The sequence below is a fragment of the Pipistrellus kuhlii genome, unplaced genomic scaffold, assembly GCF_014108245.1.
Source record: "Pipistrellus kuhlii isolate mPipKuh1 unplaced genomic scaffold, mPipKuh1.p scaffold_m20_p_11, whole genome shotgun sequence".
Taxonomy (NCBI): Eukaryota; Metazoa; Chordata; class Mammalia; order Chiroptera; family Vespertilionidae; genus Pipistrellus; species Pipistrellus kuhlii.
In genome coordinates, this window is record NW_023425416.1 from 3,108,450 (window position 1) to 3,135,096 (window position 26,647).

The 26,647-nt window shown below is 42.0% G+C and overlaps 1 protein-coding gene across 2 annotated transcripts in view; it reads right to left on the minus strand.

Moving 5' to 3' along the window:
- The window catches only part of TAFA1 (TAFA chemokine like family member 1), a 487,078-nt gene that overhangs the window by 87,561 nt on the left and 372,870 nt on the right, over nt 1-26,647 (minus strand). The window contains exon 3 of one of the 2 annotated variants that reach the window (XM_036430578.2): nt 19,145-19,282. In XM_036430578.2, coding sequence (XP_036286471.1) covers nt 19,145-19,282 — 138 coding nt within the window. Of the gene's footprint in view, nt 1-19,144; nt 19,286-26,647 lie in introns of both variants that reach the window. The other variant, XM_036430577.2, reaches the window with a different exon arrangement.

Below are 26,647 nucleotides of genomic sequence, written 5' to 3' on the forward strand. Positions count from 1 at the left end.
CATAAATTTAGGTCAAATTATGCACTGTTTGGTGCAGTCAGGCTTTCTTCCAAATGTATTGGGGTGCTTGCTATTACTTTCACAAAAGGCACAATTAAAAATGACAGGAAGAGATGATGTATTATACATATATTTTAGAAAATCAACTACTTTTACAGTAAAGGAAATAAAATACTCAAATGCAAAGTTTATAAAGCATAAAATGCCTTAAAGATATAAATATCAACATGTCCAAGTCTTGTCTAATTATCACTCAATGATTTAAAAAAACTAGATAATGACTAAAATTATCAAAATAAATTTTAACTCTCATTTTAAATTACTGCACAGTTATTGGCTAGATAAATACATTATTTAAATATATCATTCAATATAACAACTTTGTTAAATAGGTGCTCTCTCAATATCTTAAACATAACAAACTGAGAAGAAGCAAAATAATATTTGAGATTATTGGAGCTGCAAATAATAAAGGTAAAATCTGAAACCAGATTCATCTTAATTAAAAAGAAGAGCTGACAGCAATAGCATTTTAGAGATAGCAAAATATTTATATTCTTCCAAATATTCTCAAAGGAGATGTCAGCTCCTCACTGAAGATCAGTACTCCCTTCCATGGCGTGGCATTGTTACTGGAAAGCCCAGACAAGGACCATATTCCCTAGGCTCCCTTGGTTTTGGGCGGTCATGTGACTAGTTATGGTTTATGCCTTGTGAGCTGAAATGATGTTTCATATGAGGGTGAAAGCAAAGAAATAAAGCAGACTTGAGAATAGCTTCTAGGAAATAACACTGAACTAGATTAGTGGTGGGTAAACATTATGAGGAAAAATAGATCAAGAGCCTTTGGTGTTTTGGGAAACTATATTGCCCCAAAGACAACAAGCTCAGATTAAAAAAAAAAAAAAAAAAAAAAAAAGGATTTAGCTGTCAGAGCTAAATCTACCCTGGTGCTCCCAGGTCAGTATGAGGGAAAGGTTCTCTGTGAAAGGTGCGGCTCCCCGAGGAGGGCACAGGCCTGAGCCTCCGTGCAGGTGAAGTTAGGAGGTGATGGACCAGGAAAACCTATCGGAGGACAGAGGCAGTGCCATGGACCCGGACTTCCCTCCACACACAGGGCAGGGGTCCCCGCAGTGTCCTTGGGGCAGGATTTCAGAATGTTAAGAAGTGGTGACCACTGTTTCTTTTCTGTTCTTTCCTGCTCTGAATGGGGGGTTTTATTTTATTTTATTTTATTTTATTTTTTTAAAATATATTTTATTGATTTTGTACAGAGAGGAAGGGAGAGAGATAGAGAGCTAGAAACATCGATGAGAGAGAGTCATCGATCAGCTGCCTCTTGCACACCCTCTACTGGGGATATGCCAGGAACCAAGGCACATGCCCTTGACCGGAATCGAACCCGGGTCCCCTCAGTCCCCAAGCTGATGCTATATCCATTGAGCCAAACCGGTCTCGGCTGAATGGGGGGTTTTAAACTTGATCCTGCCCTGCTCCAACACCTGTCTAGTTAGTGCTAGTATGTGGGAGGTGAGGGGTGATTCCTTACAGTGTAAGGCTTACACTGTGGAGGCCAGGTGATGAGGAGGAGTCTCATCTGCACTGGATGGAGAAACGTCTGCCACCTGGAAAGCCTGGGCTTTGGGGGAAGGGGAAGGTGTGTTCTGTGCAGGCGAGATATTTGGTGGCTGGAGATAAGTCCTATGGAAGAGGCGGTGCTCACATTTCACAGAGGAAGGATGTGGCAGGGAAGCAGCTGCCTTGCACAGACTGTTTTCTCCCTCGCAGCAAGGTGGGGCCACTCACCACTGGGATGTGAATAGAGTGATGTGGGTCATTCCCGGGCCCATGTGGGTAAAGGGAGATGGGCCTTCTCCCTCCCTGCCATGTGCTGTGGATGCCTCAGTAGCCGTATAGTCACAACACAGAAGGATCATGGTTCCCAGAGCATCACCTGGAGGAGAGCCACCTGCCATTCAGTATGTGCGAAGCAGTTCTCATAACCAGTTCCCAGAGCAAGAAGTACATTTCTATTATGTTCAGTAACTGAATCAAGCAGCTGGGGTTTACAGGGGTATATCATCAAATTACTGCTCCTCTATCCTTAGCAGATGTCTGGTGGAGAGAAAAACTTTAGGAAAGATTGCCTGTAAAATATCTAATCTGTTCCCTTCTATAGGCACTAAAATCCATTGCTGGTTTTATTCAGACTAGCTGCACCAAGTCATTCTGCATACACCACCTATAGAATTACTTTTACTGAATTGTGGAAGGCCATCAGCCCACTGTAAGGAATGCTGGCAAAGTATCCTATGAATTTTGTGAGACAGGTTCCCCTCCCCCATCTTTCTTCCTTTCTTCACTCATTAAATATTAGTGGCCCCATGCACAAAATTCATCCGGGGGAGGGGTTGTCATCCCTCAGCCTGGCCTGCACCCTCTCCAAATTGGAACCCCTCAGGGGATGTCTGACTGCTGGTTTAGGCCTGATTCCTGTGGGATCGGCCTAAACATCCCTCTTGCAACCTGGACTGCTGGCTCCTAACTGCTCATCTGCCTGCCTGCATGATTGCCCCCTAACCATTCTGTGTGCCAGCCTGCTCACCCCTAACTGCCTCCTCGCCAGCCTGCTCACCCCCAACTGCCCCCCTGCCAGGCTGATCACCCCCAATTGCACCCCCTGCAAGCCTTGATTATCCCCAAGCCCCCCCCCCCCCTTCTGGGGGTCCCTGTTTGGGGTGCCTGGCCAGTCAGTTTTCAGGCTGGCCACTCCCCCCAGTGAAGATCCTCACCCTGATGGTGGCATGGCCAGCCTGGGTGAGAGGCTGAGGGCTGTTTTCTGGTCCCTCCTGTGGTGTCTGGCCCCCAGTAACCCATGCTTCCCACTCCCTCTGGCCTGCTCTGTGGCCACTGCCCACAGCTCCCTCCTTCAGCAGCTGGCCAAGGGGGTGACCCAAGCCTCCTGCCTGTTCTGGCTGGCTCCATGGCTGCCGCCATCTTTGTCCTGCTAATTTGCATATTCCCTCCTGATTGGCTGTAGGTGTCATGGAGTAATGGTCAATTACCATATTACTCTTTTATTAGATAGGATATATTAGCTGTACTAATATCATGCGTGCTGGGATGTGATGAAGATGCTACTATTTCACACAGTTCCCTTTTTATTTCAACATGGGAGACTTCTCTCTGGCATTCTCTCTCTCCTCACCAGTTGCCAGAATTAAGCTGAGAACCTTCTAAATCTTGTAACCAACTTGTTTCCATCTGTATTGTTTACTACAAGGCTTAAATCCAACCTGTGGCTCAATGCTGGCATATTCACAGTCTCTGTGTGTTTGCATCCATCCAGCCTCTTCTTCTGTCTCCTCCCCTATTTTCTCTGTACTCACTCCTTTCAGATCTATACTAGTGGCCCCATACATGAATTCATGCACATTGAAAGGAAATTAATTAGAAGATGGCCAGTGGGACAGGACTGGGCAAGACATGCTGAGCAGGCCTTGGAGCCAACCTCCCCTGCTCCCTCCCTGGGCAGCTGCACCTGGGGCACAACTCAGCAGTAAACCAGATTCAGGGAAGACAGTGCCCTAGTAACAACATAACCCATGGCCGAAGGTGGAATTGCACAGCCCTGCGAGGAATCATGCTCCCTCCTCTCTGGTTCCGGGGTACTCCACAAGAGAACCATTGCTACCAAGTCACCACAGCTCAGCAGCCCTGGCATTGAGCATCTGCCCCTTGGTGGTCAGTGCACATCATACCTACTGGCCAGTTGAACAATCAGAAACATTTCATCTTTCCTTACTGGGAGGGTTGCATCCTTGTAAGTTACCTTTAATCTGTTCTGGAATATTTATAAGGGGAAAATGAAATAAAAAACAAAACAAAACACAATTTTCAGCACTATTTAGAGTTTTCTGATGAAGTGGTCTTGGCTCTCTCTGTGAATGAGCCATGGGGTCAAGTATTGCAAAGACAAGCATCAGTCTCACTGAACCCCAGCGTTTAGTAGCACACAGTGCTTTGCTGTTCATTGTCGAAGCTCTATGATTATTTAATTTCAATTTTTCAAATAGAGATCTATTTGTTCCAATCTTTGTGTTCAATTCAAACCAGAACCCGAATTTGGAATGTACTCTGAGCAATTCTGTAATTTATTCTATATTGTACACTAAACACCTGCTTGCCTCACATTTGGAGACTATGCTATTAGATCATCAATTAATGAAAACTTGGCTCAAATTTTAACATTAGCCTGGAAGGCAAGACAGCAATTTGGCCCCAACTTGTCTTTCTAAATGTTTTTCCCCATTATTCCCCGAAGCACCAGCCAAACTAATTGGTGCCCTTGAAACATGCATTATGGTTTTTATCTCTCTGCTTGTTTCTCTTGTGAACGGCATCTGTGTTAAGAACAATAGCTTACATTTTTCGGAGCTTTGGTCTGCCAGGTATTGTAAATCCCTTTACTTGCACTGATTTTATCAGCTAGATATTATTATTTTTCTCATTTTACAGATGAGGAAACTAATGGCAGATAAAAGCTAAATTCCCTTTTTGTCTTTATTACATATTATCTTTATCTTGTTGTGTGGGATGTATCCATGTAAGCCAGCATTTATGAAATGTTTATAAATGGAAAATTAAAAGACCAAAAATAATTCCATTTCCAGAAAGAGCTGTAATTCCAACCCACCTTGCTTATGCTCCCAAATAAAAGAAAATCATAAATAAATAAAAATTGAAGACAAAAAGAGATAATGCTAAGAAGAAAAAAAAAGTACTTTTGTTGAAATGTATCCACTTTATAGTAGGATGGCCATTCAGTGAATATAGTCTTTTATGTTACCAAAACAAAGTACCCATTATTTAAAAAAAATTGTAAACTTGAACAAAATTTGTCTAAAGTTTATTCTTACACATAAAGAATCAAGTAATTACAAAATAAAGCAGCCCCTATTATTCTATCTCCCCTCTCCAGAAAAAAAATCCCTTTGCCTCTTCTAGCTTATTCTTGTGGAATTCACTTCCATATCTCAAAATATTATACTTCTTGATCCCCCCCCCCCAATTTTAGGTATGATATTGACTTCTTGCTATGGGATTTATTTCTGTCCCTACTATCACTCTACCTTCACTATGTGTGAGCCCTCACTCAGTACAAGCATAAGTAACTTTGATGAGATTAATATTCAGTGTAAAAACTATTTGGAGTTGCCCTAACCAGTTTGGCTCAGTGGATAGAGTGTCAGCCTGCAGACTCAAGGGTCCCAGGTTTGATTCCTGTCAAGGACATGTACCTTGGTTGCAGGGACATCCCCAGTAGGGAGTGTGCAAGAATCAGCTGATTGATGTTTCTCTCTCATCGATGTTTCTAACTCTCGGTCCCTCTCCCTTCTTCTCTGTGAAAAATCAATAAAATATATTTAAAAACAAACAAACAAACAAACAAACAAATAAAACTATTTGGAGTTGGACTCTGTGGTTATAAACTGATTACATTTTCTTTTTTGCCCCGCACCTCCCCCCCCCCCCCCCGCAAAAAAAAAAAATAAATAAATAACCTGAAGGAAGGGCCTGGTGTTTGGAAGTATGGATTAGGTTAGATAGGAGCTGTTTGGGTCTCCAAAGCTATAAGAATAAATAAATGAAGTCACCTCCAGAGACAGTCTATTATAAGAAGAGAAATGGCAGCCCTTATGTGAAGACTGAGAGAAGACCAAAGCCAGATATAAGCCAGCTTGCACCTGATCTTGAAGGAAATATACCCTTCTTGTTCCATTGTAAAATTCATCATCCATATGACATCTTTCAATCTCAGAGATGCTGTGTGCACACCAAGAGGCACTTGGAAAATGAGTGTTTTCTCTTCCTTGGACTGGCATTAGAAGATGATGTTTGTTTTTAATGTCTTCACTTTTGAATAGAAAGCAAGAGCATCTCACTGAGAGCGTGAGATGCTCAGGTGACAGCAGCCATGTGGATAACAGTGTGTGCAGAAGATAGGGTTAGGAAAAAGGCAACCTACTTTGCTTTGCATTGGCATTGTTTGAAGTGCTAGCATCCTGCTTTAAAATCTGCTTTCAGACTCCACATAGTTTCCTCTCAGTAGAGGACTCTCATTGCTGTCTCATCCAAGTTGACTTACCATCCAATTTCCCACAGTAATCCCAGCCCTGCTGCCATTTCTAAGTATTCTACTGAAATATCTCTCTTTCAAAAACTATATTAGGAACTGGAGATACACAGCTCAGTCACAACACTACTGCTTGGCCCCAGACTCTTAAGCCTCATCTTGAATATGATCTTATTGTTCTTTGGGTTTTAGCCACAATGGCTTTCTCCCAAAGTCTCTATTAAAACCCAAGACTTCCCCAAGGCTGTTCTCTTTCCTGGAATATTTACCAGCTACCTTGAGTCACACCTTACATCTCAGACCTTGGTTACTTCTTCACAGAAGTCTCAGCTTTCCAGTCTCCTTCAGATTCTGTTATTACATCCCTTCCAAAGCCCGAGTTCTTCTCCTTTTGAAGTATGGTTTCTACATGTATATCTTTATGTTTGATTAAAGTCTGTCTGTCCTGCTGAGCTGTAGACTGTACAGGTGCCAGAGGCTATCTCTGCTCATTGTTATGTGATTAAGTGCTTGTCATAACTTCTGGCACACAGTCAATGTCCTGAAGATAATCCTACCTAATAAAAGAGCAATATGCAAATTAACCACCACTCTGCTACACCCTCCAGCCAAACTCACCAGCCACGCCCACCAGACAATCAGAGCAAATATGCAAATTAACCCTAACCAAGATGGCTGCAGCCACAGAGAGCAGTTCAGAGGCAATAGAGGAAGCCAAGCTTTTCACACACCTTGGCTAGCCTAGGCCTCTACTCAAGGATACAAAATTTCAATTATAGAAGGTAAACAAATCTAAACATAAATGGCTGCCACCACAGAGTGCATAAGGGGCTTGGCTTCGCTCCAGGCTACAAAGTTTCAATTGTAGAAGGTAAATAAATTCCAGATACCAGAGCCTCTGCTTGGGTTGCCTGGGGAGGGGGGTAAAAGGGGTGGGGTTGTGGTGGCTGACCTGCAAACCACCACAGGCCCCTCACCCAGGCCTCCCCATGCCCCAAAGGAACCCCCATCCTGATCTTTTAGGGCAAACCAGCTGGCCCCCACCCGTGCACCAGGCCTCTATCCTATCTAATAAAAGAGTAATATGCAGATTGAACATCACTCCAACACACAAGATAGCTGCCCCCATGTGGTCAAAGATCCTGCCCCCATGTGGACACAAGATGGCCACCACAAGATGGCTAGCAGGGGAGGGCAGTTGGGAGGCACCAGGCCTGCAAAGGAGAGCAGTTGAGAGGGACCAGGTCTGCAAGGGAGGGCAGTTGGAGGTGATCAACCCTGCAGGGGAGGGCTGTTAGGAGTGACCAGGCCGACAGAGGAGGGAAGTTGAGGGAAACAGGCTGGCAGGGGAGCAGTTAGACATCAATCAAGCTGGCATGGAAGTGGTTAGGGGGCAATCAGGAAGGCAGGCAGGTGAGCAGTTGGGAGTCAGCAGTCCTGGATTGTGAGAGGGATGTCCGGACTGTTTGTTTAGACCCGATCCCAGTGAGATAAAATCTAAATGGGCAGTTGAACATCCCTCGAGGGGTCCCAGGTTGGAGAGGGTGCAGGCTGGACTGAGGGACACCCCCAACCCTCATGCACGAATTTTGTGCACTGGGCCTCTAGTAGTTGAATAAATGAATACATAGGTGAGTGTCTTTAGCAGAGAAGATCACAAGTCAACAGACTATTGTAGTACTTTATGGCAAGTTACGATAAATGCAGGATGTTGCTCTGCAGAGGAGAGCATCTTTTAGCTTTAGGCATGGTAGGTTGAGGGAGGACCTCTGGCATTGGAGATGCAAGTTGGGAAATAAAGTCAGAGACAATTGAGGACACATTTTAATTAGATAAGAGTCCAGATAATGGCAGTATTGACATTCGGAAATGGTGAGAGGTTTGAGATATATGGGACGTGGGTGATGATGCTGTGTATGCTGAAGGGGGTGCTTAAGTGAGAGTATAGCATACCTGAATGGCGCTGTCCTTCAGCAAGGAAGGGAATGCATAAAGTGAACAGGCACTCTGCACCTTTCCTAGCCAGGCTTCTGATGCTGTTTCCTATCCATCTTGTCTAGAAGTTCCTCTTTGGGGCCCCAAAGCTATTGCTACCATGTCCTGGGTGAAATAACATAACCTCTCTAAGGCATCAGATTCCTTCTCTATAAAACAGAGAATTAATAGTACCTATCTATAGGGCTGCTGTTGTGAGAAATGACCTGAAGTAATAATACAAGCAATACACAGGACCAGCACACAGTAAGGGCTCAATAATTATAACCCAAAACAACCAGCAGTCTTAAACTAGTACTTTAACTATAGTTGAGAAGACCATTACCAGCTGACCTGAACAGACTTCATCTCCCTAGTTTCTAGAGAGAAAGAGAACGAGGGAGTTAACTAAGGAGAGCCCAAGAGGAAAGGTGACATTATTGGCGAGACAGAGCCATGGTTAACACACATGCCTGACCCAGTTGCAGCTGCCTAGAGGTCTGCTATGAGCCACATCTGCTGTTGGATTGTGAGGCCCGAATACATTCTCACAATAACACTATTTTTTCATTTGAGCCACTACTGAGAAGGCTTAGGTTCCTCACACCCTGAGAATGTTGATGAGAGCAGCATTAGCATAAAGAAAAATTATCTTATAGTAAGAAGGAGAGCATAAATGACAACTTCTAAGTTGGCACATGTAGGCAATTCTACATTTGAAGGAAAATGATCTTCCATTAGCATAAAGAAAAATTATCTTATAGTAAGAAGGAGAGCATGAATGAAAACTTCTAAGTTGGCACAGGTAGGCAATCCTACATTTGAAGGAAAATGATCTTCCTTTAAGTGAGTGGCTGGTTAACCCCCAATCATTTTACCACCCTAATATTAGTTGACATTGAAATTAAGTTCATTGAATCTTACCATTAATTTTTTAAAATAATGCAATAATGAATATGTCAAATAACATTAGGAATTATAAGTGAAATAGTTACGTTGGGGAAAGTGAGAATGTTCCACCAATGTCCTAACTCCATTGGAGATCTTAATTCTATCCAGCCTTGTGTAATTGGTACATGAAATTTCCTTTCGATGTAAATCCCACCCAATAGGAGCACAGGTCTCTCGTCTGGCTTCCTTGGTTTTGTAAGTGTCCTGGGGTCACCTATTCAGGATGAAATGTGAAGGGAGGCTTAGGACACTGGTGGTTATGATTCCGAGTGGGCCATATGCTAAATGAATGGTCTAATTGGAAGACAACCAAAAGGATATGAATAAGGAGGCTAAGCTATCATACATAGTGCTCTCTTGGTTGGCAGCTGGAAAGGTAGTCTACCAGGGCTGACACGTCTCTCTGATGGTGGTGGCAGAGAGCTTTTGCTCCAGTGGGCTACACTTCTCCTGCTCCTGTGGTCCCCCCTCCCTCAGCTCACAGCATCCATAACAGTCTGTGGATAGGAAAAAAGTAATCCTTCAATTTATGTCTAACCAAATTTTCCGGTCTCTGTTCTTTGGTTAGTGGGTAACTAATGTTTCATTGTTTTGGCTTGGGGTAGACCCTCAAAAACAAAAGGAGCTGGAAAGGATGGAGGAATACATCATTAATTTTCAAAATAGTATCCATCCTCATGAGTGTCTACACAGCCTTAGCTGAAATGACCGGCATCTTCCACATAGATATATACTGAGATTCTCAGCAGCTTCCAGTGCTATTGCAGGAGGACAGGGCTATAAATTTTCCTAGAACTGTGAAATAACAACAAGCCTCACTTCTTATTCGTATGGAAAGCACATAAGTAACACAGGGCTGACATCTTGCCTTGTCTAGGCTAGAGCCCTTCTAGAGGGCTGGGAGATGACTCCTTAGATTTAGAACATTTCCCCCCTTTCTGAGTAGAAAAAAAAAAAAGAATAAAGTGCCCTCATATCAGACAAGAGCAGGTCTTTGAAAACACCCGAGTTCTTTAGATCAAAACCAATGACTTAGGGGCTACTTTAGGGAAGTTTCCTTATTGATGAATTTGGAATTATTGTAACCAAATACATTGCAGCTGTATACAAGACAGGGTTTGTGTGTGCCATGCCATGATACTATGATATCTTTCTCTTTCTCTGTTCTTCTCTCTTACACACACACACACACACACACACACACACACACACATCATGACAAATAACATTTGTGTGGAAAATTTTATACCTCCTAAGTGACTACAAAAGTGGGCTTATGATGAAACATACTGTATTTAGGCCCAAGTATATGCACTAACTATACTTTTATATAATTTCCTCACTGAAGTAACACAAAAATCTTTATATTTCTTAGATAATATCTAGATTAATTAATCTGATGCTGTTAAGAAAGTGCAGGGTATTATACATCCAATAACTGCTGCTAAATAAAGTTACTACCAATAGATACAATGCATGTAATTTGTATTATGTTCCCCCAACATCCAGTCTCATTACAAAATTTGGTATTTCTCTTCTCTTCTTTAGTGAATAAAATAAAGGAAAGTAGCTGAGTTTGCAAATATATATATATATATATATATATATATATATATATATTTTTTTTTTTAATATTTTATTGATTTTGTACAGAGAGGAAGGGAGAGAGATAGAGAGTTAGAAAATCAATGAGAGAGAACCATCGACCAGCTGCCTCTTGCACACCCCCTACTGGGGATATGCCCGAAACCAAGGTACATGCCCTTGACCGGAATCGAACCCGGGACCCTTCAGTCCCCAAGCCGATGCTCTATCCATTGAGCCAAACTGGTTTCGGCTATATATATATTTCTGTAATATGCACAGAAATATGGGAACAGTTGTTCCTTCTGAAAATTAAGATATGAGAGTATTGATGGGGTTGGGAAAAAGAGGTGGCCACTAATATTTTTATATTTGCTATTTTTATATACATGCTTTATTTTTACTTATACCCAATTATGTGTATTATGTTTATACTATACAGAATTTTTTTCAAAAAAATTAATTTGCTTATTAACTTGAGAATAGTAGGGGGAACTGTGAGCCAGAGCTATCCATCCTGCTGTCTTCAGGAATCAGGCAGGTAACATGTATGTGCCAGAGCCAGGTGTGGTCATAGGAGTGGTGAGCCTGAGGGAACTGAGAGGCACACAATGTCAAATTTCCATCACTCTGCTGGCCTGTGGCACAGGTCTGAGGTGGTGTCTGCCAGCGGGCTGTGAGCTGGCAATGGCTTCACTACCCTGTAAAGAAATGACATCCACTCTCAGAAGTAGGGGACCAGCTGAAGACTGAATTCATACTCTTTTATGATGCGAAGGAACAGGTACAGAGACTGATGGTTAGTATGACAAGCTGTGTCCATCCTTGCATGTCCTTCCTCTCATTCCTTTAACTAAGGCAGGCTTCCTAATCCCTCTTATCTGGGCAGTGTTAAGTGTCAAGTAGGGGAGCAGAAGAAAATTCATATGTAATTCAGAAATTATCCCTGAAAAATGTCACTGTCTTATAATAAAAATGACTGGATCTCCTTTCAGAAATGCCTCCTGATAAAGCCAGCTGAGCTTGGCATTCATAACAAGCTAGAACCTTCTTTGATAGAACAAAGCAAGTGTCAAATGAAGACCATAGGAAGGGAGCAAGGAGCACTGCTGTGGCCCGTCTCAGACCCACCTCCACAATTCCTTCCCTGGTATCTCATTGTGAGGGATGGCAAGTAACAAATGGCAGTACCAAAGCAGGCCCTCTTCCCTTCCCCTAAAACATGTCAGATCTACGACTAAAAATAAGGCCTTAAGCTTCTCATGTTGTGTTTGCTCAGGAAAATCTCTAGATGATTCCAAACTACAGCCGAGTTTGCCATGTCACTGTGACATGAGCCTGCCTGCAGTGTCTGGCCAGCCAGCCTTAGGGAAAAGCACTGAGCTCTTGGCATAGTCCTTAGCAGCCAGCCTGGGAGACATGCAAAACACTTCCAGAGACGAAAAGAGAACGTCCTCTATCTGGTTGATGCCAGCATGGCCCAAAGTCTAATGCACAGGACACTGGGTCTGCAGGATGCATTGCAGAAAAAGGCTTTATCATCAAATACGTGTACTTAAAATATCCGTGGGCCACTTTGTAAAATATCTGATTATCTAACCACCATGCTGTACCCCTGAAACTAATACAACATAATATTGAATGTACACTGTAATTGAAAAAAAGAAAAAAATTAAAAAGAAAACATTTGAAAAATACTGTGTTCAAGCTCCTCAAACTTCTTATCTGTAGAACTTCTCAGGTTTGGAAGCTAAGAAGGGGCCATTTCACACCTATTGGTCATATATAATACATTCCACGGTCTTCTACAGAGAACTGGTGCTGAATTTCAAGTTTCCTCTGATTCCCAGGTCTTTTCCTCCACCACCCCTGTCTCTAAGGAATATGTGGTCAAGAAACTTTTATCATGGTATTTCCATGGTAAGGAATTATCTCCAGAAGCATTTTTTTTTTTGCAGAGATTCTGGTTCTTAAATTGTATAAAGAAAAAAGTTGCAGTCTCAATCTACTAAATAAAAATTCATTATAAGCTATGAGCCTAAGTACAAACTGCTGTTTGGAAGGATGAATGAGGCAGTTTTATGGATAGATGCTTTAATATATCTTCTCAGTGTCTAGTCTCTTACTTCTCCCTTTTGTTATCCTTCTTTCTGATCTTTCCTTCCCGTGTCCCTGTCTGTCTTCCTCCTTGTGTGTCTGTTTGTCTTCCAGGGTTAAGCCTTGTGCATTTATGCCTTTCTTGCTCTGACCGTGGAGGCTAAGTATCAAGAGCAAGGAGAACAGTGTCTTGACATATTGTGTGTGTGTGTGTGTGTGTGTGTGTGTGTGTGTGTGTGTAGGGGTTTCTTCATAGACATAGGTAGGATGACTTTCTCATATGTCAACTGTACACTAATAATTAAAATCAGAAATTTGGGGTTTCCACAACTAAAAATTAGAAAGTTCTGTGCTGTAAGCTGTCCTCTTCTTGCTATTGCCTTTGGCTGGTTACCCAGTATAAAAGGACAAGAACACCAAGGAAAGTTTGCTAGCCATCAGAGTCATTAAAATGGTCATAATTTACACTAAATGGGAAAGAAAAGCCTATGAACTTATCATGGGGATTTCTCTTAATTAGGTTGATACTAAAATTCACCATTGAACAAAAAGACCTTCTCTACTAACCAGTAGTTATAATCATTTTTTCACATATTTCTCTAAGTTAGAAATAGACATAAAAACTGAAATCGTATTTACAAAAGTGTTTCTAATGACTTTATGTAGAGCAATCAATCAACCATCCTTAACACAGAAAGGGAAAAGGCAGGTACGGTCCAAAGTAAAGGATGGTAGTTCCGGAAGTATCCATGTGGTTATACTTTCTTTCTCTTCTCAGAGCCTCTTGGATAGAACCTGTGGTATGTTAGATCCAGGTCTGGCTGTGATTTATAGTTGGAGGCCCTGGAGTCAGGGAGCCCAGGCGACCTCCTGGCCCTGCCACTGCAGCTGCATGGTTTTGAGCAAGCCTCCAAATCTCTGTGCCTCGCTTCCTGATGGGTAAAATCGAATAATGGAATGATATACTACATGAGCTTAGAGTTAGAATTAAGAAAATGTACAGACTTGAATGGCTTGGAAAAGTGGTAAACCTTTAAGAAAATATTAGCTATTATTTTATTATCGTTATCATTATTTTTATTAATTATATTCCATTATTTTTACAACTTTTAGATGGATATTCTATGCCATTACAGACCAATTAGAATAATAAAACATATTTTTAAAAGCCTCCTAGAAATTTATGTTTGTTTGCTTTCCATATCAGCTTGGAAAAGGTCTTTCCTAAAGTAAATAATTATGTTTTGAAACACCATCTCTTGTTTGTGAGTTTTTATTTTTATTTTAGGTTTAGTCCCTGGAAAGTGGAACTGACCTAAGAACAAAATGGGTTTGAACAATGTGTATCCACTTGTACGTGAACCTTTCATATCTGTCGGTGTCACATATCATATCTATGGATTCAACTAACCACAGATTGGAGAGTAGTTTTGCATATCCAACCATGGTTTGCAACAATGAATCTAAAATACAGCATTTGGTTCTTGGTTGGTTGAATCCACAGTAGTGAAGGGCACATTGTAGAGTCAGAAGTTATACTCAGATTTTCAGCTACTTCGGGCTGGGGTGGGGAGGTGGGGGTGGCACCCTTAACTCCAGCATTGTTCATGGGTCACCTGTAATTGGAGATTAATACAAGGCTGTACATTATAGTTTGAGCTGGTTCAATCAAAGATATTGAGTAAGGTGTGTCCCCACCCTCATTTTGGGTTACAGAATAATTAGAACACAACAGGGTGTGAATTCTATGTAATAAAGAGGTAATATACAAATTGACTGTCACTCCAACACACAAGATGCCCACCCTCATGTGGACATAAGATGACCACCACAAGATGGTCAGCAAGGGAGGGCAATTGGGAGGGACCAGGCCTGCAAGGGAGGGCAGTTGGGGACAATCAGGCCTACAGGGGAGGACAGTTAGAGGGGACCAAGGCCTAAAGGGGAGGGCAGTTAAGGGAGACCAGGCTGGCAGGGGAGGGCAGTTAGGGGCAATTGGGCCAACAAGGGAGCAGTTAGGCATTGATCAGGCTGGCAGGGGAGTCTTTAGGGGGTGATCAGGCTGGCAGGCAGAAGCAGTTAGTGGCAATTAGGCACACAGGCAGGTAAGCAGTTGGGAGTCAGAAGTCCTGGATTGTGAGAGGGATGTCCAACTGCCTGTTTAGGCCTGACCCTGGTAAACAGGCAGTCAGACATCCCTGGAGAGGTCCGAGATTGGAGAGGGTGAAGGTGGGCTGAAGGACACCCCCCCCCACCATATGAATTTTGTGCACTGGGCCTCTAGTTAAACTATAAAGACATATTCCTTCAGTATCGTACTAGACACAAGTCCAAGGTATACTGCTTTTTATAATATTTACAACGAGTACCCCAAAATTTAACTTGTTGAGTATGCTTTTTGCTATTTTCAGTCACTAGCCAATAGAATACCATTTTAAAACTAAAATTCACTACTTATAATTTTCTCCAAATATTATAAATCACACTTTTAAATAAGTTGGTAAGATTGTATTGCAGAATTTATGTCCCATTTAAAATAATCTGTTTTCAGGTTTGGAATCTTAATCCAATATATTCCTATTTTAAAATCTTGGCTGTTCCTCAGCTTTTGAAAATACTGTAGAAATTGCCACTGACGTACGATTTCAGAGGAAAGTGAGTAACAGCAATCAGAACCCTTGCCATGGGAAAGGCACCAGGTGTAACAGATTATGTTCTGGACAAATGTGCTTCACGGGCCCACAGCGGCTGTCAAGAGCAGGGGCTGGGTCTATGCTTCCTGGGCTGAGGAAGGGAAGCACTCAGAGCCCTGTCTACCCACCAAAGTGGGACATAGATAAACTGCAGTGATCCTCCCTGAATCCATGTGGCTGCTAACAATAATGTCCAGGAGTGTGTGGTAAGTTTCATCATATAGTAGCTGAAACAAGCTGTTGATAAAACAGTACCACAATATTTTAGTTTAATAAAATACATAGTATGTCATTTCTCTTTAATAAGGGGTTAAGCCTGGAAAAAGGTGCACATGTCACCTTATAAAACAATGAGAATCTTTGAGCAACAGTGTTATGGGTGATTTTAATGTACAGATGCATTTTTTTTAGTTTCCAAGATTCCTAAAATGAACATGCATATATTTCTGAATATAGCATTCGCTATATCCAGGGTAAATGGTTAGAAGCAGTTCCAAGAAAAGATGGTGACTAAAATGCCACTATGTTGAATTAACATAAAAACAGGACTTCGTGAAGCAGTGCCTCTTCCTAAGTGTGAACAGCATGCATTTGTGAAATCAGAATATAAGAGACCATCACTTAGCGAGCACTGGATGGAACTGGCCATCATGCAGAACACCATGTGCACATGACTCCCTTAATCGAGTGAAGTAGGAACAGTTATTATCCCCATTTTACAGACTAGGAAGCAGGTGAGAAAAGAAATGTAACTTGCCCATGGTCATGGCTGTTTATTTTCACAGTTCATGATCTTAATTACTGTACTGGAAATATTAATTTACACACACACTTCAGATTTAACCTGCATGTAGAGATCTAGGCTGTTAAGTCCATTTTGATCACAGCAACACACAGACTTGCCATACATGTCAGTGGGTTCCAGGAAAGCAGCCAGCTGGAGGCTTCGGAACTCTTTATTCTTTGACTTTCACTTGGACGATAGAGACTAATAGCCCTCGTGCCCAAAGGGTTCAGAGTTTCCCAAGTCAAATGACCTGCTCTGGGAGACAATGTTACCATGACATGGCTTAGCTTTCACAGGATGAGGGCCAGCTGCCACCCTCTCTGCCAGCAGACACAGGCTTCCCTCTCGGTGCCTGGCATCCAAACCCTGAAGGCAGTTAGAGCCCTCGATCATTAGGGATAAAAATGAACTGAAACAAAATGGGATTTATCGTTAACAGTCTCAGGGCTTTCTTTGGCAAGAACAGGAGAAACCATCGTGGTTTTATGTTTATTGGCTTCTAGGACCAGGAGTTTCCTGTGGTGAGAGGGAGAGACAGCTTTTCTGGTCTAGCCATCTGCCTTCTCAGTCCTGGAGGTCCTCAGAGTGCTGACTGGGAGTTGGAAATAACCATAGAGCAGGTTCCTCAACCGCAGCGCCACCTGCATTTGGGGCTGGCAGTCTGTGGGAGGCTGTCCTCTGCAGATAGGATGCTTAGCAGCATCTATGTCCTCTCCCCCCAGATGCCAGCAGCAGCCCCTTAGTTACAACAAAGTCTGGACTGAAATTTCTCCAGTCATTGACAAATAAACCCTGAGGATCACCTGATGGAGAAGACTAGTTCACAGTGTGTTTCCTCTCCTCACTTCTTTACATCCTTAAAAATAAATAAATAAAAAGCTCTACCTTCCCATGGAAGAGAATGGGCAACTGTGCATGCCACAGAAGTTTGTTCATTTGGCTGATTGGACACAGGTTGGCATGTGACCCGCACCGGGCCAATCATATTAAGTGGTTTTAGAGAATGCATTTAAGACATAAACTGAGTCAAATATATTTGAGATATACCATGACACTGAGGGAGATCTGAGTAGACACAATGGAATAAGAACCTCTCACTGTCCTTGAGTGATGGGGAGGCAAAAGTTAAAATCCTTGAAGAGGGAACCTGACCACACAAAGGAGAATGGAGGAAGGGGCTCAGAAACAAAGCAAACCAGATGGAGAGCTTTTGAATTCTTCATGCAGCTGAGGGTTGGCTGAATTTCCTGTGACTGGATCCCCCCGAAATTTTCTTAAAAAATAATTTCATCTTTACTTGGCCCAGTTTGAAATGTTTCTCCTACTAACTACATCATGATTCATAATGAAAATACGTAACATGAGCCAATCTGGAAGGTGTGTTTTACCACCTCTATCTAGCGGTAGAAAAATGAGCCCTAAGCCAGAAAAGTCAAGTTCAAATTCCTGCTGTGTGACCCTGAGCATGTGACTCACTGCTTTAATCCTGATTGTCTGACTGAAGAGTTTGGAGATCAACTCACACATGGCTCTAAAATTATGAAAGCTGAAGCTGGGTAAAGAAGTGTGTGGCCCCTTTGAACCTTGGACTCACTGTTTGATAGCTCATATAAAATTGCTTTAAATATGGTGCTCAAGACTTAGTATTATTAGGTCAGTTACTCAGAGATCAAGAGTTAGTTAAGCCCAATTGGTGTGATCAGTGGTTAAGGGCTGACCTATGAACCCGGAGGTCACAGTTCCATTTCCAGTCAGCATACATGCCCAGGTTTCGGGTTCCATTCCCAGTGGGAATTGTGTAGAAGGCAGCCTATCCATGATTCTCTCTCATCCTGTATAGTTTTATCTCTCTTTCCCTCTCCCTTCCCCTTTGAAATCAATAAAAACATATTTAAAAGAAAAAGAGTTAGTTGAGCTATGACTTATCAGCCATGAGACGCTGCAAATTACCTAACTCTTCTAAACCTGAATTTCTTCATGAATTGCATGGAGGGCAAGTGTACCTGGCCCAGGAATCCCCGTCTCCTGGTCTCCAAGCCCTGGTCTATTCCACACTGAATGCAAGAGCTGAGGTGCATAACCCATAGGTTATCATGGAAAAGGTCATTTCAACTTCTGTATTGTTCTCTTAGATCACACACTCTGGGGGAGGCCAGGTGCCATGGTGTCAGATGCCAACCTTCTACAGAGAGGTCCCCTGGCTAGGAGCTGGGGTGGCCTGTCCACAGTCAGGTGAGTGAGCCATGTTAGAGCCGCCTTCCAGTATCAGGCAGCTGTGACTGCAACTCCATGAGAAACCATGAGCCACAACCAACCAGCGAAGGTGAATTCTTGACCCCCAGAAACTGAGATAATGTTAAAGCTGCTAAATTTGGGAGTAATTTGTTGCAGAGCAAATAAACTAATGCATGAGAAGTGTTTAGGACAGTGCTTGGCACACTTCTATCATGAGTGTATGTGAAGCACCCAGCATATAGTAAATGCTCACTAAATATGTGTTACATGAATGTTAGTATTGTTTTCTTCACTACTATTATCACCCCCATCATTGTATGCAATCTCAATCCAAAATCACTTCCCAAATGAGCTGGACTCTCAAATATCTTCTCTAAAATTGTTAAAAAATAGAGCTATTGTAAAACGTGATAGCCTGAGAAGCAAGAATTCACACTCTATTCTGAGGGCTGGCATTTACTCTGGATGCGCGCCTTGTTCACTGTTCTGATCTTCCTGATCTACCCTTATGTGAAAGAGAAATATATGTTCTGCCTGGTGACCCCACCCCAGGTGAGCACGAGAGAGACAGAGAGAGAGAGAGAGAGAGAGAGAGAGAGAGAGAGAGAGAGAGAGAGAGAGAGAGAGAGAGAGAGAGAGAGAGAGAGAGAGACTGAGAGAGAGAGAGATATGACCCCAGCGACTCACCATCCACACAGGAGGGCCGGTTTCTGGTGGTGCCTGCCACCTTTCCAGGCAGACAGGAGCACTTCACCGTTTGTGACCGCTCCTCGATGCGGTTCTTATTGCAGCATCTGTGGGCGGCGATCACTTCACATGTCCCTCCTTCTGGCGAGGGAGAAAGAAGAGGGAACCTGGTGAGAGGATTCCAGCGGCCACTTATGCCCTTGGGGATCCCTGGGGAAGGCTGGGGAAATGATGCAAGGGAGAGAAATGATAGAAATAGGTACCCTGAGATCCAATTCCTAGAGGTCAGTTTCCACCCTCTCCATGTAACAGGTATAGAGACATGTAGACACAATCATGTACAAAGTCTGTGTGATCTTGGCGAGGACAACGACATTGCATCAGTACACTTCAAATGCAACAAAGGCACCACGCAGGGCCCTGCGGAGGGCGACTGGGCGGATGTGCTGAAAGGCCGGTGCAGTGAAGGCCTGGGCTGCCCCAGAGGAGGGGGCCTGCCTTGAGTGCAGGGCAGGATGAGAGCTCACTCCTGTGTGACTGCTGTGCGATTCTCTGAGTTCCTGTAATGGCCAGCACCTGCTCCTCCAGGCATTAGAGCCTGTGGAGGTGGGAGAGCTGCCCAGCATTTGTCTCTCCCTTTCACTGCCTGCCCTCTCTCAAGGGGGGTTAACAGAACCTAACTGGGAGTCATTTCCCAAATGCAGGTTCACTCCAGAAATCACAGGAATGATCGCCGGGGAAAACAGGTCCATGCTGTGAATGGCACTTCATACCATAGCCCGAAGCATTAGCTTCCCTGGCTGCTGTAGCTCAGCCATGCATTCACCAGCGTTCCTTGGCGCCTAATCACATCTGTCCCTCTGCCCCGGCCTCTGCGCCCTGCACTGCGTGACTGTGGGTTTGCTAGCCTTCGTGTGGGCCTGTCCACCTGCAGGGCCCCCAGTTCCCAGGGGACATAAACGTCACTCCAAGTGACCAAGAATCAGAAATTATCTTCCCCAACGTCAAGCTCTGAATTTAGAAAAACTGTTTTTCTTCTGGTAAGAATTGGCCATAACATTTATGATTCTTGGCATTTAGGATTCAGTTGGCAGAAATGCATCACATATTTGCTAAGCAACCATTACATACAAGTCACTGTGTTTTAAACTGTATGGGAACACTTAAAAAAAGGCGGCGGGGCGGGGGAGAAATTAAAAAAGAAAAGAAAAAATAATTGGTAAAAGAAGGGGGCAGGAAGAAAGGACTGAAGGCAGCTCCATCCTGTCCTAAAATGTACAGGGCAATCAGTGTTGTTCAGTGCAGGGTGCTGGCTGAGGTGGTCTGACTATTTGTCCTACCCACTAATGATATTTGACAAAATCTGGAGACACTTTTAATCACCATGCCTGGAAAGTTGGATGAGACTTTCCATTGGTTGCCTCCTGTACATTCCCAGGCCAGGAATCGAACCCACAACCTGGATATATGCCCTGACTGGAAATCAAACCATGACCCATCAGTGGATGTTCCAACCAACTGAGCCTCACCACAGGGGCACATCACTATTTCATTTAATATGTTGCTCAAAATATTCCAACTTTGGCTATTGTGAGCTCTTTCAAGTGATTTCTGTGTATTCTTTTGCCCCCTTTCTTGAGCACTTCCTTACTTTCTGGTCCTATGAAACTCTCCAGATTTACCTTATTTGTGTCTTATTCTGGTCCTAGAATCAGCCATTTCTCTAAGGAGACTGTCATTTAATAATATTAAATACATTGTTTATATTATCAAATTATTAACTTGGGGCCTGATGCACAAAATTCGTGTAAGGGTCTTGGCCCTAGCAGCCCAGGCTTCATCTGGAAGGATGTCTGTCCAGAAGGTCATTCAGCTGCCGGGTCTAATTAGCATATTATGCTTTTATTATTATTGATATTAAACAATATATTATTAATATGTGATATTGATATTTAACATTATTTATTTAATATTATTAAAATAATTTATAATTTTTCAATTAAAATTGACATTTATTATTTTACTAGAAGTCTGATGCATGAAATTAGTGCCTTGGCTTCATCCAGAAGATCATCTGGAAGGACATCCGGAAGGTCATTCAGCTGTCCGGTCTAATTAGCATATTATGCTTTTAGTATTATGATTAATTTCAGGTGTATAGCACAGTGATTAGAAGTTTATATATTGTAATTTACAAAGTGACTCCCCCAATAGGTCTTGCACTCATCTGACACCACGCATAGTTATTAAGATACTACTGATTATATTCCCTACGCTGTGATTTACATCCCCGTGACTGTTCTGTAACTGCCAATTTTTATTTTTAAACACTTCACCTTTTTCACCCAGCCTCCCCAAACCCTTTCCCATCTGGCAACCATCTGTTCATTCATTCTAACTATGCATTAGTTTCTGTTTTGTTTGTTTTGTTTGATAGATTCCACATTAAGTGAAATCATATGGTAGCTGTCTTGCTCTGACTTATCTCATTATACCCATTTATGTTGGCACATAGTGAGATTTCATTCTTTTTTATTACTGAATAAATTCCATTGTCTCTATGTATCATATCTTCTTATCCAATCTTTTTTCAATTGGAACATTTAATCCATTTATATTTAAGGTAATACATAATTATATAGAGATATGTCTAATTCATTTACACTTAAAGTAATGTATAGGTATGTAGTTACTGCTTATTAATTGTTTTCTGATTGTTTTTATAGATCTTCCCCATTGCTTACTAGAGGCCTAATGCAAGAAGTCTCTGCAAGAGTAGGCCTTCCTTCCCCCTGCTGCTGGCACTGGCTTTCCTCTGGCACCCAGATCTGGCTTCCCTTGCTTTGTCTGGAAGGACTGAAGGATGTCTGGAAGAATGTCCGCTCTAATTAGCATATTATGCTTTTATTATTATAGATTCTCTGCTCTTGCATGTTGATGACTTTTTGTAGTGTTGTATTTGGATTCCTTTCTCATTATTTCTTGTATATCTTTTGTAGATTTTTGGTTTTTGATTCCCATGTACTTCATATATACCATGCTACATCTATAATAGTCTCTTTTAAGTTGATCATCACTCTAAAATTACTACCACTTTTATTCACCCCCTCCATGTTTATGTCATTATTTTTTTACTTCTTTTGTGTGTGTGTATTTGTGAATTCTTTAATTTACTGTTAAAATTATATGTGATCTTCTTACATTTGCCATTTAAAAATAATGTTTTTATTGATTTAAGGCAGAGGAAAGGAGGGATGAAAACATCAATGATGAGAAACATCATTGATTGGCTCCTCCTGCATACCCTCTACTAGAGATGGAACCTGTAACCCTGGCATGTGTCCTAACTGGGAATTGAACTATGATCTCTGGATTCATGGGTTGATGCTTAACTACTGAGCAAAACTGTCTCCACGTTGCTTCCTCTTTATATGCTTACTTATAGAACTTCTGTTCAGCTAGTATTCAAGTGGTTGTTCTATAATCTACACTAATAAAAGAGGAAGATGCAAATTTACTGTACCTTCATGATGCCCACCAGCCAATCAGGAGTAAGTATACAAATTAACTCAACAAAGATGGCAGGCTAATTTGTATATGCAAGTGCCAATGGGCTGGGGGTGGGTCAGGTGTTCCATACCACCCCAGCAGCTCTGGTCCTCTGGGCAGCATGGGAAGGCAGAAAGGTAGCTCCAGGCCCAGCAAAGGCAGAAAGGTGGCTCTGGATGGAGCAAAGGCAGTGCCATCAGCCAGAAGAAGGAAGACCCATTCATGAATCTTTGTGCATAGGGCCTCTAGTTTAGTTATGATTTGGATGTGGTCATGGGAGGAGGTGAACCCAGTGTTTATGTAGTATGCCATCTTGACCAGAAGTCCCAGTCAGGGTATTTTTAAACAACAACAACAACAACAACAACAAAACACACATTAGAATATCTGAAATAGCATTTAATTTGAGCAGGTTTTAATCTCCAGAGAGAGATCTTATTCTATGTTGCAATGCAGCACAAATGGGTATTTTAAAGCTGGTAATTAATGCAATATGAATATTGCTCTAGCATGACCAACTAGGCTGCTGTTTTCAGTAGTGGTTAGAGAAGTGCAAAGTGCCAAACAGAGGGAACAAAAGACCAATCAATGCAAGATTGTGAGCAGGAAGTAAAGAAGCTTGAACTGGACAGTTGAAAGAGAATCTCAGTCTCACCACATGCCCATCATTGGGATTAGAGTTAATAAAACAACAGTGTTAATCACACATTACACTCTTTAACATAGACACCTACAATTAGGTCACCTTAGCTTGTTATTGTCAGCTTCAAGTTCCCTCAGTCAAGTAAGTAATAGCTGGTTCTCTACTTCATGAAAATACCACTAATTTAAAAGTAACCATTTGACTTTAATACAAGACTAAACAATGTTTATGACTGAAAACAGCACAAAGGGTATGAAAGATCCAGGTCATATCTTGAATCTTATTTGATTTACAGTCAGTCCAGCAGACCCAGTGATAGACATGCAAGACTGAGTTACTGCACTGAGTTAAATAATATGAAGAACAAGGTGGGTCAGGAAGCCCATAGTCAGTCCCTCCCAGCACAGTTGTGAATGAGAAAAGGGGCAGCTCTGTTCATCGCAGTGCTCACTGCCATTCAGGGAGCTCACAGAAGAGGGTGCTGGGCACTGCAATTGGCACTTGACCTACATTATTTATAAACCTCACAACAATTGTACAGCTATTGTCCCATTTTACAGCTAAAAACTTGATACTCAAAGAGGTTGAAAGACCTGCTCTGTATCACACACGTATGACTCAAGTGTGTTTGACTCTAAAACTCAACTAATCAGTCTTTGTTGATGAAACATTCCAAAAGGAAGTTTGCACTTTGTTTAGAATGGTGCTCAAGGTTAACTAACCAACCTGCCTTTCTCAACCCCCCAATCAAGTTTTGACCTCATTTGCTACCATCCTTCTCTCTGCTCCAGGGACATGGGCTGTTGGAAGGCTATGGCCTAAACATGATGGGCATGATCTCTTTTTAGGGTTGCTTTAAACCCATGAGGTGTTGCTCCAGTAGGCATTTTGTTCTTGACAAGTTGAACCCTGCACCTCTTGAAGCACCTTTCTCACAGATCTCTGGCTCATTCTCTCACTTCTACATATTTGCCCAAATACCTTAGTATCAAAGGCACATTGATCACCCTAATGAAATCATAATTCTCCTCCTCAGCATGTTGTACTATGCCTCATCTTCCCTCCAGGTTTCCCGTAACTCTCAAATATAGTGTATAATTTATTAATTAATTATACTTATTGTCTGTGTATGTTTTCCCTGGAATATAATCTTCTTAAGGATACTGCTGCTTTCTTTGTTAAACATTGTCTGGCATGTCATTAATAGGGTTTGAAAAGTGCCTCTAATACATATTTCAGTTAATCTTCAAAATAGTTCAAAGACATAAATTGGACTATTGTTATCCCCATTTTCTAGTGAAGATGTAGGCTAAGAACAGCCAAATGGCATGGCCATATAAGTAATTATGACAATAATAATATTATAGGAACTAAACATTCATCGAATATTTACTATGTGTCTGACATCATGGTAGGTATGTTACAAACCTTTAATGCATTTTTTGATCACATAAGCCCAATGAGGTTATGATTACCCTCATTTTACAGAGGAGGCAACTGAGGTCAAGAATAGCTTAATCATTTGCCCACATTATACCTGGTGAGTACCTAGCCACATCCAGACCAAAACCCAGATCCTCTGACTGCATAAACGGTGCTCTTTCCCAGTTCCACCCTGGCACTCATACTGCCATTTCTCTGAAAAGGGAAGGATAGCTCAGTGACTGGGAACTGACAAGTACTCCATTTTCATTAAAACCTTGTATATAAAATCAATGACGCCAGACCACATTTTCCTCAGGCTCATGAATGATGGATCTGCCCACTGGAAGTTAGAAAGGTATTGCTCTAATAAGCTCATGTAGTCATGCCAAGTTGAACCATGGCTTCAATTATACCTGTGGCTCAGGTATGCCAATGTGGAGTCCAGAACAGGTCCCAGAGGCCCATGGGACCCTCACATTTAGAAAGTCTGATTAGAGCCATCATACTCAAATCTCCTGATTCCCAAGGTTTACATTTGTGACTGACATAGCCATAGGTGATCAGAGAAATTTAACCTTTTAGTCTATTCTGATGGTGAAATCCAGTGCTACTGATTTGTGTTGACAAAACAAAAACACCAGATTTCAATAGGGCAAGACTCACATCTTTGGTCTTTGATCAAAAGTTTTCAAGTTATGGTTGTGGGGGTCTACAGATTATCTGAGGAGATTCAGTTACATTCACTGGAGGAAAGAACAAAGCAGTTCTAGTTATTTTTTTGTTGACCTTCAGTAGAATAAATAGTCTATTCTTCTGTGATTTCTTTGCAAAGGAAAGTGAAAACAACTGTACGCAGCTGATTTCAGCCCCTAACACACTGACAAGTATTTGTTGGATAGATGGATGAATCAATGGATGGATGGATAATTGAACAACATGAAAAATAAATTATAAATACTGTATGTTCTTGATAAACCCACAGCAAACATCATACTCAATGGGCAAAAACTAAAACCATTTTCCTTAAGAAAAGGAACAAGATAGGGATGCCCACTCTCACCACTTCTGTTTGATATAGTACTGGAAGTATTAGCAATTGCAATTAGACAAGAAGAAGAAATAAAAGGCATATAAACTGGAAAAGAAGTAAAGCTGTCCTTATTTGCAGATGATATGATATTGTACATAAAATACTGGAAAGACTCCATCAAAAAACTAATAGACTTAAATTTGGCTCAGTGGATAGAGCATCGGCTTGCGGACTGGACTTCTATTATAATCACAGGGATATAATTCCTCAAAGACACTCTGGAACAATTTTTTTAATTTTTTAAAATATATTTTTACTAGAGGCCTGGTGCACAAAATTCATGCATGGGTAGGTCCCTAATCCTGGTCGGCCATCAGGGTCGATCTAGGCCTTCCAGCTGCTGGCTAGGGCCTTCAGAGAGGAAGAGAGAAGGGGAGAGAGAATGAACATCATTGGTGAAAGAGAATCATTGATCGGCTGCCTCCTGCATGCCCCCCTCCCCACCCCCCGTCTTGGGGATTGAGCCCAGAAATCAGACATATGCCTTTGACAAGAATTAAATCCAGGACCCTTCAGTCCACATGTTGATGCTCTATCCACTGAGCCAAACCAGCTAGGGGTGGAACAGACTTTTAAGTCTTACTTACCCACTGTCCTCATTTGCTGGCTGTTTGAAAAGGATTCTGTAGATCTGTCCCCAATAAAAGCCAAGTAAAGTTAGGTTTGTCATAGCTCTTTCTGAGAACTAGAAAAATGTCCCTTAAACATATTTTATCTGCATTTTAAGAGTTACCTAGGTAACTGTTCTTTGGAACCTAACTGTAAAGATCATTGTAAAATCATAAAGCTATTTGTC